This window comes from Lytechinus pictus, chromosome 10 (genome assembly GCF_037042905.1).
Source record: "Lytechinus pictus isolate F3 Inbred chromosome 10, Lp3.0, whole genome shotgun sequence".
Taxonomy (NCBI): domain Eukaryota; kingdom Metazoa; phylum Echinodermata; class Echinoidea; order Temnopleuroida; family Toxopneustidae; genus Lytechinus; species Lytechinus pictus.
Window position 1 is genome coordinate 10,537,910 of NC_087254.1, and position 16,289 is coordinate 10,554,198.

Below are 16,289 nucleotides of genomic sequence, written 5' to 3' on the forward strand. Positions count from 1 at the left end.
ATTACTAATCAGATATATAACTTCACTTTTCAAAATAGTGATCAGAGATTGCAGAAATCAGCTCTCAAAAATGATTTATTTTCATGCCATATTTCTGCCTTCCACCGGTCCTCTTGCGAGCTCCAGCTGAGTGACGTCACACAATGAGCAGTGAGCAGCTGAGCTGACAGCAGCCCATTGGAGACGATCTTTCCAATCAGCGTTTTTTGCTCTTAGAATTGTTTATTCCTCTTAAGATTGGTCTTGTTATATAGATAAAAGTTTGAATTTACTGAACAGTGAAAAAAAGTGCACATTTAACGTATTTTGGTGACCGATATTTAGCTTCGAATTTTTTTTTTTTTTTCAAGAAATATAGGTGAATAAACAAAGCATATTTTCACGTAGAAATCACACTTGCGTCACATTAATGTTATAGTCAATATAAAGCATAGACATTCTTCTTTATGACTGAACAAAAATTATGAAATTTCATTAAGTAGCAAAGTCAGGAATCACAAAAAAAACACGGCAATATCCATCGCGAAATGACTGAAATTGCAGTTGAATTGCCGAAGCATTATTAGGAAACAGCGGCGAGCGGACTTTCTTTCATATATCTTAAAAATGCCTTCCTGATAGGGCGATGGTCTGTGGCCAAATGCGTTGGCCATTGTTTTGTCATGTGCGAGGACCCTGGTTCGAAACTCGGATTTTTTTTTTCTGGGTATTTTTTTTTTATTCCTTCCCCGTCCCTACCCATCTTTTTTTTCTCTTTTTATTTTCTTGTGAAATTCTATTCAGACCTGTATTTATCAAATCTTGCTTCTTAATTGCTGCTTTTGATTTTCAAGTTCTTGATTAGATTATTTCTACTCTTATTTGGGATGGGAGGGGTAGAGTTAAAAGTCAAGTCCACATCAACTAAAAATTATTTGAATAGAGTGATTTCCCTTGTTGTTTTTACTCAAAACAGTCATATACACAAAACAATGATATGCAAATTAGAGTTGTCACTCACATCACATTCGTTTCTATTTTTTGTGGCATTTTGTTTTTTATTCTTTGCAGATTTGACGATAGGAAACTCTTCATCTGATCACAATAGGTTATATTTACGGAACTGTTAAAATAGTAATTATATAAATTTGAATCAAAGTTTTTATGAAATTTCCTGCAATATCTTGTTATTTTTCTTTAAATTCAAATGAATTTTTGATTGCGTGGACTTCTCCTTTACTCTTAATGTAGGGAATGCATAGCAAAATTTATCCAGAAACAAAATTGTCTTAGAATATGCAAATCAGTAATTGGACACATGTTCACTTTTCTTTCATCCAGGCCACTTCCTCACATCCACCAGGCTTTCAGTCTGATGATGAACCATCACACAACATTCACAGTGCTTCACAATAAATATTTCACTTCTGTTCATACATGCAATAAATATTGTGGAAAACAAATAAAAGGCGTACCCATATTCAAATACCGTTTAAAAGGACAAATATATTATACCTTTCGAGAAAAATCAGCACGTTAAATATCTGATAACAAAACATAATTATGGGGCACTGCAAGAAACTTATGTTCAATTGCAAATCAAGCGTAAGTCTTAAATTCAAATTCAAGCGTAATAAGGTCGAGTTGCAATCGCAATTCAACTACATGTTTAATCAAAGGACTTTCCCTTGATTTGGGACGTGTGATTGAGTATAACATTTCTCGCAAAATGCCCTAGTAACATTAAAATTGTTCTTTCGTTTTAAATTGTGTGTTATTATTTTTGACAAGCTGTATTCCTGTCCGAGTAAAATTTCTTAGTTCTCTCCAAAACTGTGCTCAAAATTGTTTCCAAGATTGATAAAGAAATTTTTTCTTTTGTATCATTATCATTCCACAACTTGCAAACCGTAGGTCCTGGAAAGAGTGAAGAAAAAAATGGCTATATCCAAATCATAGTAAAAGGACATGATGGAATCTCCCAGATTGAGGTAGCAAGCAGAGACCAGAAGTCACCAGAGTTAGCAATTGTGCAGATCTGTGTGTAGAAGAGAGAAAAAAAGAAATAGTTTAAATAATCAAATCAAAGTATGAATTTAATTATCGTGATGATTGATGACGTGCGGTGGCATGTAATTCCCGGTCAACAACAAATGATAGTAGGTTTAGACACCTGAAAAGTTCCACTCAGAACACTGGTGCTCTACCTCAAGTGATGTTTGTGTAGGCCCCACTCCACTTCACTACCGCTACACTACCGTACATGTACGCCACACCTACCCGGGTAAGTGTGTAGCGTAGTGTAGGCTGTAGCAGTACTCCAGTAGTGAAGTGGAGACTACACGAACATCACTTGAGGTACGGTGCTCTCTGAGTCTCTGTGTCATTACAAAGATTGCATTTATCTTCATTGTTGAAGGCATTACGCATACATATATGCAGCAACACTCTAATCAGAAAGAAACACCAGACTCTAATTTTGGCCCACCCAAGGGTTCATTACATGCCGCCGCGCACAGAAAATTCAAGCAATAGAAGTCGTGGACCCAAGAAGTGAGATCCCAGCACGCGCGACCCACTAGTTAGAAATCCACTGCCAAACGCGGTTCGTGGTTAGTATACTAATACTAACCTCGCAATACGTACTAGTAGTATACTAATACTAACCTCGCAATACGTGTGAGTGATTTTGCCTTTGGCCAGGAATCAGGGTAATCACTGCTGAAAATTTGTCTGGCTTCATGACATCGGCATCATGGTGATATAATTCTGTGTATAATAAAAACTTAAACATTCCTCTGAAACAGCAGATTTTCAGCCATGGTCCATACCACTCAGTGCTCCTAAATAATTTAATTGCCTGCCTGAGTCCTGACCAGTTTTAGAAATCTGAAGAAAAAATCTGCTGGAATTGTGCCACTCACACGTATTAAGTATACTAACCCCGCACCACGAACCGCGTTTGGCAGTGGATTTCTAACTAGTGGGTCGCGCGTGCTTAGCCTGGAGGCGTCTGGGATCTCACTTCTTGGGTCCACAACACACGACTTCTATGGCTTGATTTTTCTGTGCGTGGCGGCATGTAATGAACCCTTGCCTTGGGTGGAATTGTACAAAAACATTATTTCTAAAATAAAAACTTTTTAATTTTAATAGTAGTTATGCCAAAATGCATGATTCTAAACTTATATCAGATCTGTATCTGTCATCTGACCTGAATGCATCGTCAGAACAAGTACAGTTTCCAAACATGCTTACCTTGACTTTTGACTGGATCAAACAGCGTAGCCTGCAACATGCATCGGGAGCAAGTGAATGGGACCGTGCAGCTTGGGAGTTTTTCAATAGTTAGTACGGTAGAGCAACACAACGAAGACTGTCGAGTGGACAAAATCGATCTTTCCAGTTCACAATTCAATAAAAAACGGGCAAAATAACACAGTTCTGGTTCCCTTATAGTCTGAAGTTGTCGAAAACAGAATTCGGATGTCACATTACATGAAGAAAACGGTAAATTCGGAAGATATTGAAGAGGTCAGCAAGGTGATTCAGTGTATTATGCACAGAGGGATGATGAGCTCGATTATTGTGTGACGTCATTATTCTCGACTGTTTTCACTGCGTGAACTGTCGGTCTGAGGGGCGGCTGGGGGGCTTAGAATGGTCTCTAATAATTTCATTTCTTGCATTTCCACGACATCGATAAGACTTTTTAGTGACATATTTGTGTATAAAAAGACAAGACCTTTCCATTCATATATAATTTGTCTATAATCATCACTTTCGTGAATTTTCTTTGTGTGTATACTTTAACACTCACCAATCAAAGTCAAACAGCAAAAACAATTTATATTTAAACCAAAACTGTTAAAAAAATGATCGCATTGCTTTGGAACAAATTCTCGCGATGCGTGTGATTTTGGAGCTCAAGCTTGCTTGCTTAAATTTTGCCCTCTATTGGTCAAATTGTGCAATTTTACCAAAATTATACACGCAATTGAACCGTGATTCGAAACTTGCATTAAAATAGATGGTCATAAATTCGTGTTTTTAAATTCGCGAAAATTTCCACTTTTACAGTAATAGCTGGATTTATGTAGCGCTTTTCGCCTGAGGACGCAAAGCGCGGCTATTAATACCCCAGCTTTAACTCGAGCTACCATTACCGTTGCTCGGTGCATTCTAGGAATAAATCCTGCCGGGTACTCATTCACCTCACCTGGGACGAGAGCAGGACAGTGTGGATAAATTTCTTGCTGAAGGAAAACACGCCATGGCTAGGACTCAAACCCACAACCCTCTGTTTGAAGGGCGAAACTCAGAACTACTAGACCAAGATGCGCCCACAATTATATAGTGTTCATGTGTATTCAACAACATTCAAGTTGAAGAAAACTAGAGTTTAATTATGTTGTCAACTTGACTCTTTTAATGTGTTTTTTTTTGTCTTTACAGATGTACAAATCAACAGTGTTTAGGAGATACAGTGACTTTGCAGCAATGAGTGATATGTTGATAAACTGCTATCCTTACAGAATGGTGCCCCGTCTCCCGCCTAAAAAGATGCTAGGAGGTATGCATGTTAGCTCTACAGTTGTGGCGACATATTTTTACCATGATTAAAACAGTTGTTCAGGAGGTCATTTGCCAATTTGTATATTGTGTTTGGTCACTTCACACATGGTCTAATTGCCAGGGTATTAATATCCTTTGGAAAAAGTCCTTTTGAAGCGCATAAAGATGTTATGATAATAATCATAATGTGATATGTGGTATACAAGAACTTTTTTAATGATTTATTATTATTACCATTTAGCCATTTATTGTTTATTATTGCTAATATCCAGTAAGGCTACACCTTTTTCTTAAATGAGCACCGATGTGCCTTTCCAAGTTGGCCGCTCCGTCTAAACTTGACTGATCTAGTGTATGGCAAAGAATTGTGCATTTTGGCTGCGTAAACATAGTCGAAAAAGGTACTGGGTCATACAAAAAAATATGAATTTTGAGGGATAAGTACTGAATTCTTAAACACTGAGTACTGGGCAGCATTTCATCATCTGACAACTTTTCTTCCTTTTGATTGGCTGAGAAACAATGTTACTATGGTTACTGTCGGATGAAACAAGTCCTTTCATCAAACACTCCCCAGATATGATCTTCCAAAGATCGTAGCCCCACTTAGAATTGACCTGTATATATATGGAAGAGCCATGGTGTAGTGGTTCTGACTCTTGCCTTGTAAACAGAGGGTCGTGAGTTCGAATCCCACCGCGGTCTAGCGTCCTTTGGCAAGGCGTGAATCCACACTTTGCCACTCTCGACCCAGGTGCTAAATGGGTAACTGGTAGGATGCGAAAGATGTTGTATGTTTGAATTTGCCAGCGCCATAATGAGGCTGCGATGAATGCAAGGAATGCTTTCCAGAGAGTGGAAACTGCACATTTCGTGCGGGATTGAAATGAATCCAATGACCGGGGTAATAATATGCTGTAAAGCACTTTAAGCCATTCTGGGAAAAGCGCTATATAAAAATTGGATCTCATTATTATTATTATTATTATATATACTTATGATTATCATTTTCACAGCAAATCGTGAGTTCATTGAGCAGAGGAGAAAATCTTTGGTCAGGTTCTTAACACTGGTAGTCAGACATCCTACGTTCCATCGAAGCGAGGTTGTTAGGTACTTCCTCACATTTTCAGGATCAGTAAGTATGATACGTGGCTGTTATAAGCTACCGATATCCTTCCGTCTGATTGGCTCAGAGCAAATTTGTCAGTGAAAATCTCTGATTTTGTTTCATGAGACACTCCCTGGAGTATTTTTTTATTGGCCCCCACCAGGCAAAAAAAAAATATTAAAAATTTTAGGGGGCTACATTTCACAACCTAATACTTAATTCTGCATCATTGGATAAGCTTTAACATGGCAGTAATATGGGCATTTTCCAGGCTCTTTTTTATTTAGAAGGGCTCTTTTGAACATTTTGGGAGTGAAATCGCCCTAAGCCACCCCCCCTGTATTTTTTCCCTTTGTCGTCCTCCACTATTTTTGCCTTCTGTATTAGTATATTTCTTTGTACATAATTTGTATTGTGAACATAAATGAAATGAAATCATACTTAATTTGAATATTATTTATCTAAGTCTTAAGCTATAAAACTGATGTTTGACACCTAATTTCATTAAAAATTCCAATATTTACATTGATCTCTAGTTAAGAAAGCGAGTTATATCCTGTCTAAATTCCACATCTCTATCTCCCAAAATGAAGGAACTAGTGTCTCTGCCATGTCCAAGTGTATACAATCATGTTTAAGAATATTAATGTTTTCACTCTCCTGAAAATGTTACTTTTAATATTTTTAATGTAATTTGTATTATTATGCTCAATCTTAAAAAAAATGCATATTTTTTCACAGGCAAAATATTATTTTCTCATTATTATTATTTTTTTCTTTTGGGGGGGGGGGGGTGGGGGGCTACTTTCCATAACCAATTGCCTAAATCTTCAACATTGGATGTATAATCTTTAAAATGGCAGTAAATGGGGAATGGGGGGCTCTATTTAAATTTAATTTTCCAGGGGTCTTTTTAGCATTTTGGGGGTAAAATTGCCCCGAGCCCCCTTGTATTTTTCCATGCTTGTGGATTACCATAATAAATCACAATGTTTATTTTTGACAGTTTATTTAAGATAGTTTCATGTGTGATTGTTCATTCAGTAAGTTTAATGGATATGAGATGAAGTCCCTTAGAGAGTATCATCCTATATTGATGTTCATCAACATTTGCCATTTTTTTGTATTGTTTAGGACATGCAACATAGAATCAAGGAACAGTTTAGAGGTATACCTGATGAATTTGTTACCAGCAAGCTAGCTGCCCAGGCCAAGGTATGAATTCTGTCCTTTATTGTTGTTGTTTTTAAAGATAAATGAATGTAGTTGCGGTAAACACTTATTTCATGTGAAAGTCTGTAAAACCAAGGCTAAATGTCACTGCATCATTGTAGACATGGTAGATCTAGATCAGGGTCCTGTAACACATAAGGTTAGCGATTAATCGTACGCTTGATTTTTATGATTGATTGTACATTGTAGTCAGTGCAATCAATCGTTAAATGTGTCTACGATCATTGCTAAGCTTTGTGTTACGGGACCTTGGTTTTGTCATATTAACTTAACTTTGTGAGATCATGAAATCTAAGCTGAAAATCAGTTACAGTGAAGATCACCGACATAGATAAGCACACGTGGGACAGTATATTGTTATTTCTTGAAGAATTCCTTTGTAATTTATTCATATTTTTTTCTTTACATATCTTGTTTTAGGATCTAGTGCCAATGGATACACAAGTGCAGTTTGGCAATAGCAGAGAACAGATTAAGAGTCTCTTCAATAGTATGAATCTCATTAAAGGATTTGTTGATCAAATTACAACGAGAGCTATGGGTAAGTTGTTTTCAATTGGTCTAATTGTAACTTAATTATGTATGATGGTGGTCCCCAAGTCTGCGCATTAGAGTTAAGATTTAACATGAATTTTGTTTTATTTCACAAAATCTTTCAGTTGATAATGTTCCTTATATTATTATGAGTAAGTGTACCAAATATCTCATAAAAATTTGAAAGAAATATAGGATTTTCTTGGAAAAAAACCTGGGGCAGTCATTTTCAGAAAAAAAAAAATGGTACCCCATGTCTGTGCAACGGTTTATGAGAAAGGCTGCATTTTGAGGCCGTCACATGCAATGCCCCAAATTCATTATTTTTCCACTATTTTGAGTCAGATTTTTTAATGAATATGTGTCTATGTATTGCATTTGTAAAGTTTGTGTTCGTTGCGTATCTTCTTTTACTAGAATCACGTAGATATGCGTGTGCGCAGACTTGGGGGAACTTGCCATACATTATTTTGCTTCATGACCCTGCTTACTTAAAGAGTGTTTTAAGTGTTGTTTTGGACAAACTTGTCAAATAGAATTGATGTGCGGGGGAGCCTTGGAAATTTTATCCGAAAAGTCCTGTTTTATCTAAAAGTTACCATAGTGCTTCTCGGCCAATCAAGATCAAGGAAAGTTGTCAGATCTGATAACTTGTCGGACTGGGATGTTGATGAAACTCTCACCCGAGGTCACAATATGTATAGTGTAAACCGCATATCATTAGGAACCAAAATCTCTGTGTGAGATATCATTACTCTGGCTTGGGCTTGAGCAACTGGTTTGTGCATTCAAGGAGGAATTCCCACTGGGTACCTTTATGCTTTACCTGGGTTGAGTGAAGCATAATATGGATAGTTCTCGTACCAATGAAAATTAACAAGGCAAAGTGGGATTTGATGATTGAAAGGTGAGAGTACCACTGCACCATGATGCTAGTCTGCAAGCACAGACCTAATTTGATCCACTTCAACAAATTATTTGACACTTTAACAAATTATACCTTGTCTAGAGTTAAGACTAGACTCCAAATTATCTGTCCGTGTCTTTGGTAGAGGTAGCCACAGTACATGAGTGTATCTAGTCTCACTGCTTCAGACTTTACACTGTGCGAAAAGCAAAGGTCTGTACCTGCAGACCATTGCAATGCTTCCACAGATGTTGATTTAATCGTCTGCAGGCACATACCCTGATTGAAACTTTGATCAACAAGTGTGTCTTCAAACAAGACTAGCACTATAAAACTTGCTTTAGCACAAGTCATTTTAGGCTGCGCAGTCCACTTAACTCAAGTGAAGGGTTTGCACAGCAGACTACCGGTAGATGTTGATTGGATGAATGTGAATTGGTTTAAACAGGTAATGCAGCCGATACCCTATCGTTCGCCAAGGAACTGAGCAGTCTAGGAGGAGACTCACAGCCAGCGTCGGCCTGGGCGATGGGTCACAACGACTCCTGGCCTCATCTGAAAAATGGTCTCAAATCGGTAGCCGTTGAGTTTGCTTCTCTCTCAGATAAATACATGACCCAGGTAATTAACAGTCTTTGTTATTTTAGCATATACAAAATATATATATATATATATTTTTTTTTTTGGGGGGGGATCTAATATTGGTTAAAAAATATAATCATAATTATACAAATGATGCAATGCTGTAGTCCAAGGACTAGTTGTGCAATATCAACATAAAAATATGACTCACAAAAGTTTACTTTTAAAATGGCTGCCAAATAATAGCATGTGTAATTCATGGGAAAATACAGTATTTTGTATGTATGGATAATTCATGGGCTCAGTTTTCATATGACACCAAAAGTCTACCGAGAATAGTTGAATGCTGAAATAATACAGGCATGAAAATTCTCCGCGTTTCCGCGGATTTCCGCGTTTTTCCGCGTTTTTTGTTTGCCGAATTTCCATTTTTTTTACTCCTAATATCCGCGTTTTAATTTCCGATTTTTAGCGCTAAAATGTTTTAGCATATCTTACGTGTTATATGACGTTCGGCCTTTACAACGATTGCGCAGGAATCTCTTATCTAGCACATCTCAACTCTACACGTGTATTTCGCGGTGTGGTTTACGTTTCTGTGCATGCAGTGCAGCGGTGGTGTGCTTGCAATCGCTGGGGGCAACCCGGCGCGCCGGGCATGCAGCGACCGGGCGCGCATATCATATCGGACCGGTGGAAGACCGATAAAGAAGCTGAATGTGCTCGCAGAGATTTGTGACGTGACATGGAATTTTCAGGACGCATTTATAATTCGCGAATATTAATTTGCTGGAAATCCAAGAATTTTGTTTTTTCTTGTTGTAATAACGAATCAAGAAAAATGGCATTTTGTGGGGGACTTACTTGTGACCGCACAGATGTTGTGGATAGACTTTCAAAAGATGTTCATGAAATTGACCGTGGACTTGCTAATATGTGGCGATGGAGTTGGTTAGAGGTGGAGGTGAGAGGACCCGACAATTCTTCATACAACCTGCTTGAAGTGATCAAAAATCAACGGCGAAAGGAATGTAGCTGAAGCAATCTTCTTTTTAAAAACTGTCCAAAGTCACCCCGGTTTACGGTACTTGATTTTTTAGTATTTTTTAGTTTTTTTTAATTGAATTTTGGACAAAAAATCCATATAAATACTTCATTACAATCATTCAACTCAAACAGGTTTTTGGAGTTGTAAAATTGATAAAACCCAGGAGCTTCCGGGGGCGTTGCCCCTGGACCCCACCCGTTAGCAGCGAGCGGCAAGCCGCTCGCCTGGTGGGCTTTGCCCACCGTCTTGTCAACGACATTTCCAAAACCCTTTCAGCTTTTTTTTTCATACCCAATTTTCATGCCTGATAATAAATGCGATTGCTGTCCAACTCACGTTAAGTCTATGTACATAGAAGTCCATGATATATTCCCCCCCCCCAAAAAAGAAGAAGATATTTTGATAGTCAACTAGTTTAAAAGTGTCAAGGACAACTTTAATAGTGTATACAGAGACTTTCAAATAATTAGTGAAATACCGTACGATGGGAAAATGGTTGATACATTTTTAGGATGTATACTATTTTAAGATACTACCCTTCATTTTTTTAGAGCAAGATATTTTTTCAGTGAGCTATATCATTGATTTGGATAGATATTATTATAGTACGATATGTTCCCTTTGACTATAATGATTCCTTGTGACTTGTGGTGACAGGGAATTATTTTGAAAAAAAAATCAGTTGTGATTGACTTTACATCTTCTTCATTTTTTGCCAGGGAAAAAGACTAAGTGAAGGTGTGGTTGAAAAATTCTGGTTGTTCCTTGATCTACTACAAGCATACAAGGTAAGTGCTAAAAATGTTTATTAAATTGCTCTTGTATGATTTATATTCACTTGGGCTTCTTCATGTATAGTCTCATGCCACACGGGCTAATCCCATAGGCCCATATTCTGGAGTCGGGTTTGATGAAAACTCTGGTTTAAAGTTGTGGTTTAACTAGGTGAGATGAATGGGTACCCGGTAGGAAGAAATTCCTCGAATGCTTTGAGCGCCTAGGCAGCCCAGCTAAAGCCGGGGTAATAATGATAGCAGGGCCCGCTGGGAGAACAGTTTTCGGAACTGAAGCGGCTTCCCTGGGTAAATATACCTGTATTATTATTATTATTATAACTATGGATAGCCAATAGTGGCATAAATCTCTAACAGTAGAATTTCAATGTATCAACTCATTTTTTTTCTCAAATCATTCTTAATTGTTTCGGAAGGATAAATAAGATCATAGCTTTCTTCACCATTCACGAGTTAGGAAAGAGCACAGTAATCGTAAGAAATATACAATGCAAGGAAAAATTTGACATTTTTGGAGTTTGTGAGTTATCATTCAAGTGGGCCTCTAGTATAAGACTACACTGTTCAAAATGTTGCATCATGGGTTAGGAATATGACCAGCTTTGAGAAGTTGAGGACTGGAGATAGTGCTATTAACCCTAGAAGGACTGGGGGGGGGGCCATGATGGTCCCCCTCGATGCTTCGTGCGATATTTCCGAAATGCAAAAAGATAGCATCGCAAACTTTTATGAAGTCTTGCGCAACTTTTGAGACCAAATTCGCGACATACGGGTATAGCATCGCAACGCCACATGACTTTTTACAGGACAGTGTCATGCCGAAAATGGCTCATTTTTATACTTTGTGTACAAAGTCTATAGGAGATGAAATTCATAAAAGGGTGATTATTTTTCATTCTAATTGGTCTGCTCTATTAATTTAGGGTTTAATTTAGATTTAAATGGTTTGTAATAATTTACATTGAAAAAAAACAATGAAAAACAAAAGATGAAAAAACAGAGAAATACATAAGAAATTCTAAAAACAAAGAAATACATCAGGGAAAAAGTGGCTTTTGCAATTTTTCTTTGTGGAAACCTTTAAATTAGATTAAAAAGATGACATCTGGAAAAAAAGAAGAAAATCTGAAGTGAAATTGGGTGTTAAGTATGCAAATAACGTATTTCACGAATAAATTTGCATATTTTATTCATAATAAATTAAATTATAATTATTTTCAGATTTTTTTTTTATACTGGCTTGAAGTTTATGTGGTAAAGAATGTGCTAGCCAAATTTCGGTGCGAATGGCGGCCAATATCAGAAGGGGGGTCATTATGCCCCCCCCCCAGTCCTCAATACATCTCGAATAGCCCAGTCCTTTTAGGGTTAAGGCTGTTGGCTCAAAGTGGTTTGAAGTCTTCATTGTTTTTAATTTTGTAACTTTCAGGACCTGTGTGAGAGACACGAGAAGGGAGTGCTGAGGGATCATCAAAATGCTCTTCAGAAGATGGCTGCTATTAAGAAAAAGAAGATGTCTGCCACAATCAAGGGCGGAGAATATGTAAATGAAGTTGAACAACTCGAATCTAGAATTATTGAGGTGAGAAGATTCTACCAACGCCTAAGACCCCCCCCTTCCTCCAACCTCTTCCTTCCTTTGTTAGCACTGGGTCCCTTAACATAAGCCAAAGACCCCACCCCCTCCCTCTTTTTTAGCACTGGGTCCCATTACATAAAAATAACTTTCATGGTAACTTTGCCATCCAGTGGAAACTTATATGAAATTCTTCATTTTTAATTGACTGTTGAGTGTCATTACCATGGTAGTTACCATTAGATGGTTCAGTGACCACAATAATATATTTTATGCATCAGGCCCTGCTGTTATACATCAGGGGCCCATTTTATAAAACTTCTTACAGCAACAAGTTTGCATTAACAGTTGAAAGCTACTGAAATAACTCAATATGATGGGCTTTTGTTAAACTTTTTATAGAAATTGTGCATTTGTTCTAATAACATGTCTTTAATACAGGACACAGGGGTTTAGTGTGCTGAATATCGCTGCCATTTACTTGTGGGTTTCAGTATTCGAAATACTGTACATGTGAATGTTACAGTAAATTCAGTGAGGGCTCCACAGTTTCGGCCTCAGTGACGATCATTTCACTTGGTATTTTCTGGGTCTTACATCACCTGGACAATAATATGGTTCTGTGTATTGAGCAGATTTCATAGTCTGAAAACTTTTTCCACTCTAATGTTGGGGTAGGGGTCAGTTGTACAAGAACCTGTAACAGAATCCCGTTCGAAAACATATCGTAGCCTGAAACATCGCAGCTTTATCACCACTGACATCGATGTGAGCCTGCATATTTGGAGCATGAATTCTTCCGAGATTAATGAATTAGTAATAATAATAATTGGCATCTATATAGCGCCATCTATCTAGAAATATTCTGTTCCGAGGTGCGATGTTATTATTATTATTACCCCTGCTTTAGCTCGAGCTGCCTTTCAGCGCTCATGCATTCAAGGAATTAATTCTACCGGGTACCCATTCACTTCACCTGGGTTGAGTGCAGCACAATGTGGATAAATTTCTTGCCGAAGGAAATTACGCCATGCCTGGGATTCGAACCCACGACCCTCTGTTTCAAAGTCAGAAGACTAATCCACTGGGCAACAACGCTCCACAATTAGTACTTGTTTTTCGTGATTTTCCTCTTTAATTGGACTATTTGACAATTCCTTAATACAAGGCAATTCCATAAAATGATCAACCTTTTTGTACGTCCGAATCCCATTTTTATCAAGTCTTACTTCACTACATATAGTGGTCAGACGTACATACTTTTGGAATTATCTGGGGATATATTCAGATGATGTTGTGGGTGTGACTCCTCTGGTTTCTCCTGAAAGATTCAACTTTCTTTCGGGGAAACATCTCCAAAATCAAAGTGAGAAATTAGATACATTAGTGATTTCCGTCGGCATCTGATATCTTATTTTCTTTAATGTAGCAAGAAAGCCAAATCATGACCATGGAGAATAGGAACTTCTTCTCACTGCACTGCCTTCAGATGGAGACCCAGCTCATACATGCCAACATGCCTCTCATTGCTGATGTCATGCAAACCTTTGCAGAATCCGAGGTCAACAGTCAAAAGGAGGTTAGTCAGGGGTCAAAAAATTAAACTTTATATTATATAGCTATCCACCTCGGAATCATTTCATGAGGTAATTTGTCAGTTGAAAGAACTTATGCATTGATGTCATCGCGCCGGCATCTTAGAGGCTGAAGCCGTAGCCTTTCATGCATTGGTGATTTGCAGCTGGTGCATCTCTGACAACTTTGTTTACACATATTCCTATATCCTCTGAGGGAGGGTGCTATGATGGCACATGCATAAGGTCTATTCACCGATGGTTGTTATAAACTACTGATATCCTTGCATCTTATTGGCTGAAAAGAAAATTGCTAGTGAAAATCACTGACAGTGTGCTTCTTGAAATGCTCCAAAAAGCAGCAAACTTCCACCTAGTTTTTATGAACTCGATGGCAAATATATGATTAAAGAAATTGATTATAAGTACTGTAATAAGAGCATGTATGTACACTTTTTTCATCCCTTATTGGTGCAGACATTTGAAGCATGTTTTTATATCACTTTTCTTCTGAAATACCTGACCTTTCCCATTGCCATAATGAAACTCCTTCGCAGTGATACCCATAGTATTTTAGCCCTATTACCAAATCAATATTCACCAAGCTATCAACATTCATTTGTGAAGGCCCATGAGATTTCATTCTATAAATCTATCGTACATTCTTGTTGATCTGTAAAATGAGTCCTACTCAGTAGCGTACCGTGAATCGGAGGAGACAAAGCATTGGGGGGGCAAAGCATTGTTCACAGACAATGCACTGCCCCCCCCCCCCCCAATGCTTTGTCTCCTGCGGTTCACGGTACGCTACTGGTCCTACTGCATAGCAATTGTTATTTTAAAAAGCAGCATCACTATGCTTTACTTTAATAAATCATGTGATTATATCTTCTGCTACATGTATCATTTGAATTATGATATTTATACAACCATATACATGTGTATATCCAGCATAAATACCCTGTCTATTTATCACACTTTTCCACCCTTCCATCTGCTATGGACGTTGTGCATGTATCCAAGCATATAAATCTGTATCAATTCATGTCAAATGTGAGAAAATGTGCTGCTTAACAGAATATCATATGTCCTATGTTTATCTAATATTCTGAACTCCAAACCCCTGATCCAAATGCATATGGAAACCAAACTTGTGTCTTTATACATTTGCATATTACATGCATCTATCTTGATTCCCAGTCAGACCGCAGGTCCCTATGCTAATGAGCAAAAAGGCCAGATTCATCCAAATCATCTCGTGGCTGAATCCTCCTCCTTGCAAAATCTTGTGATTCGTGAGATTTTCTTTCTCTAAGAATTTACCTGTTTTAACCTCAAGTTAAATGAAATATTATTGCACTATCAGATAGAGTAAATGTTATTCTTTCATATTGGTCATTTATTTTGCATACAATATTTTGTTAAATTAAGTAAATTTCTGGCCTAAAATGTGCCTCAAAACTGAATTTTCTTCCTCTGTTTTCTTTTGCAAATTGTGCAAAACTTTTTATTTTGAGCCTCAATGATATCTATATCACCATGAAGCTGAACTTCTGTACTTTCTCACAATGCCACTCTTGATATGCGGCACCTTTTAATCGGGTCAAGATCACACTTTTCCCACCAAGGTACAAGACAAGATTTCTGAAATTTTGTACTTGCATGAAATCCAGAGTTCTGATTGGCTGGATAAGGTTCACAGAACAACATTTGAGGAGATTACCACATGGGAAGTGTGACCTTCCCATGAACCCAGGCACTGGAACCGTTGGAATTTGCCAGTGTGTGGTCTCTTTGACCAATCAGAGTGCAGTATTCTTGTTTTCAAGCTGCTTTATGTACTTGGCAAATGAAAAGTGTGATCTTGACCCGATTAAACCAATTCTTATTTTGAAACCTATATCATTTTGAAGCATACATATTCAGCTTTATCATGATCTAAAAATCATTTGGGCTCAAACAAAAATAAAGTGTGAAAATAGCAGCTTTTGTCAGGTGAAAATAAATATTTTGTAGCATATTTTAGATCAAAATTTTAACCTATATTACAAAATCTTTGAATAAATTTAACCACATGACCACATTACAATGATACCAAATTCATGAAATTCGATGCACAATTAGAGCAGCAATGACCGAATGAAAAGAGGTGTTTTGGTCCGCATCAAGCTCATTAAATATGCAAAACATCTCAAATCATGAATATCACTTGGATGAAAGAAGCCACTTTCTTGGGACCTGCCGTCTGACTGATTCCCTCCCATTCTATACTCTACAGTATATTCACACAATATCCATTACCCGAGCAATACTCATTGCGCTATAATCCTACCCATGCCGTGTGTCCATCCATCATCGCTCTCCATCTCTCCTCCT

At 37.6% G+C, this 16,289-nt stretch overlaps 1 protein-coding gene and 1 long non-coding RNA gene across 2 annotated transcripts in view; one reads left to right on the forward strand and one right to left on the reverse strand.

The window, feature by feature from the left end:
* The window catches only part of LOC129269086 (sorting nexin-8-like), a 36,773-nt gene that overhangs the window by 18,002 nt on the left and 2,482 nt on the right, over positions 1–16,289 (forward strand). The window contains exons 5-12 of the mRNA XM_064105315.1: positions 4,435–4,552; positions 5,571–5,692; positions 6,800–6,880; positions 7,319–7,439; positions 8,788–8,960; positions 10,689–10,757; positions 12,193–12,345; positions 13,769–13,918. Coding sequence (XP_063961385.1) covers positions 4,435–4,552; positions 5,571–5,692; positions 6,800–6,880; positions 7,319–7,439; positions 8,788–8,960; positions 10,689–10,757; positions 12,193–12,345; positions 13,769–13,918 — 987 coding nt within the window. The remainder of the gene's footprint in view (positions 1–4,434; positions 4,553–5,570; positions 5,693–6,799; positions 6,881–7,318; positions 7,440–8,787; positions 8,961–10,688; positions 10,758–12,192; positions 12,346–13,768; positions 13,919–16,289) is intronic.
* On the reverse strand, positions 1,466–3,571 carry LOC135155639 (uncharacterized). The gene is made up of 2 exons (XR_010294786.1): positions 3,238–3,571; positions 1,466–2,017 (listed from the first exon to the last, which is right to left on the reverse strand). It is a non-coding gene; the product is annotated as an uncharacterized LOC135155639 (long non-coding RNA).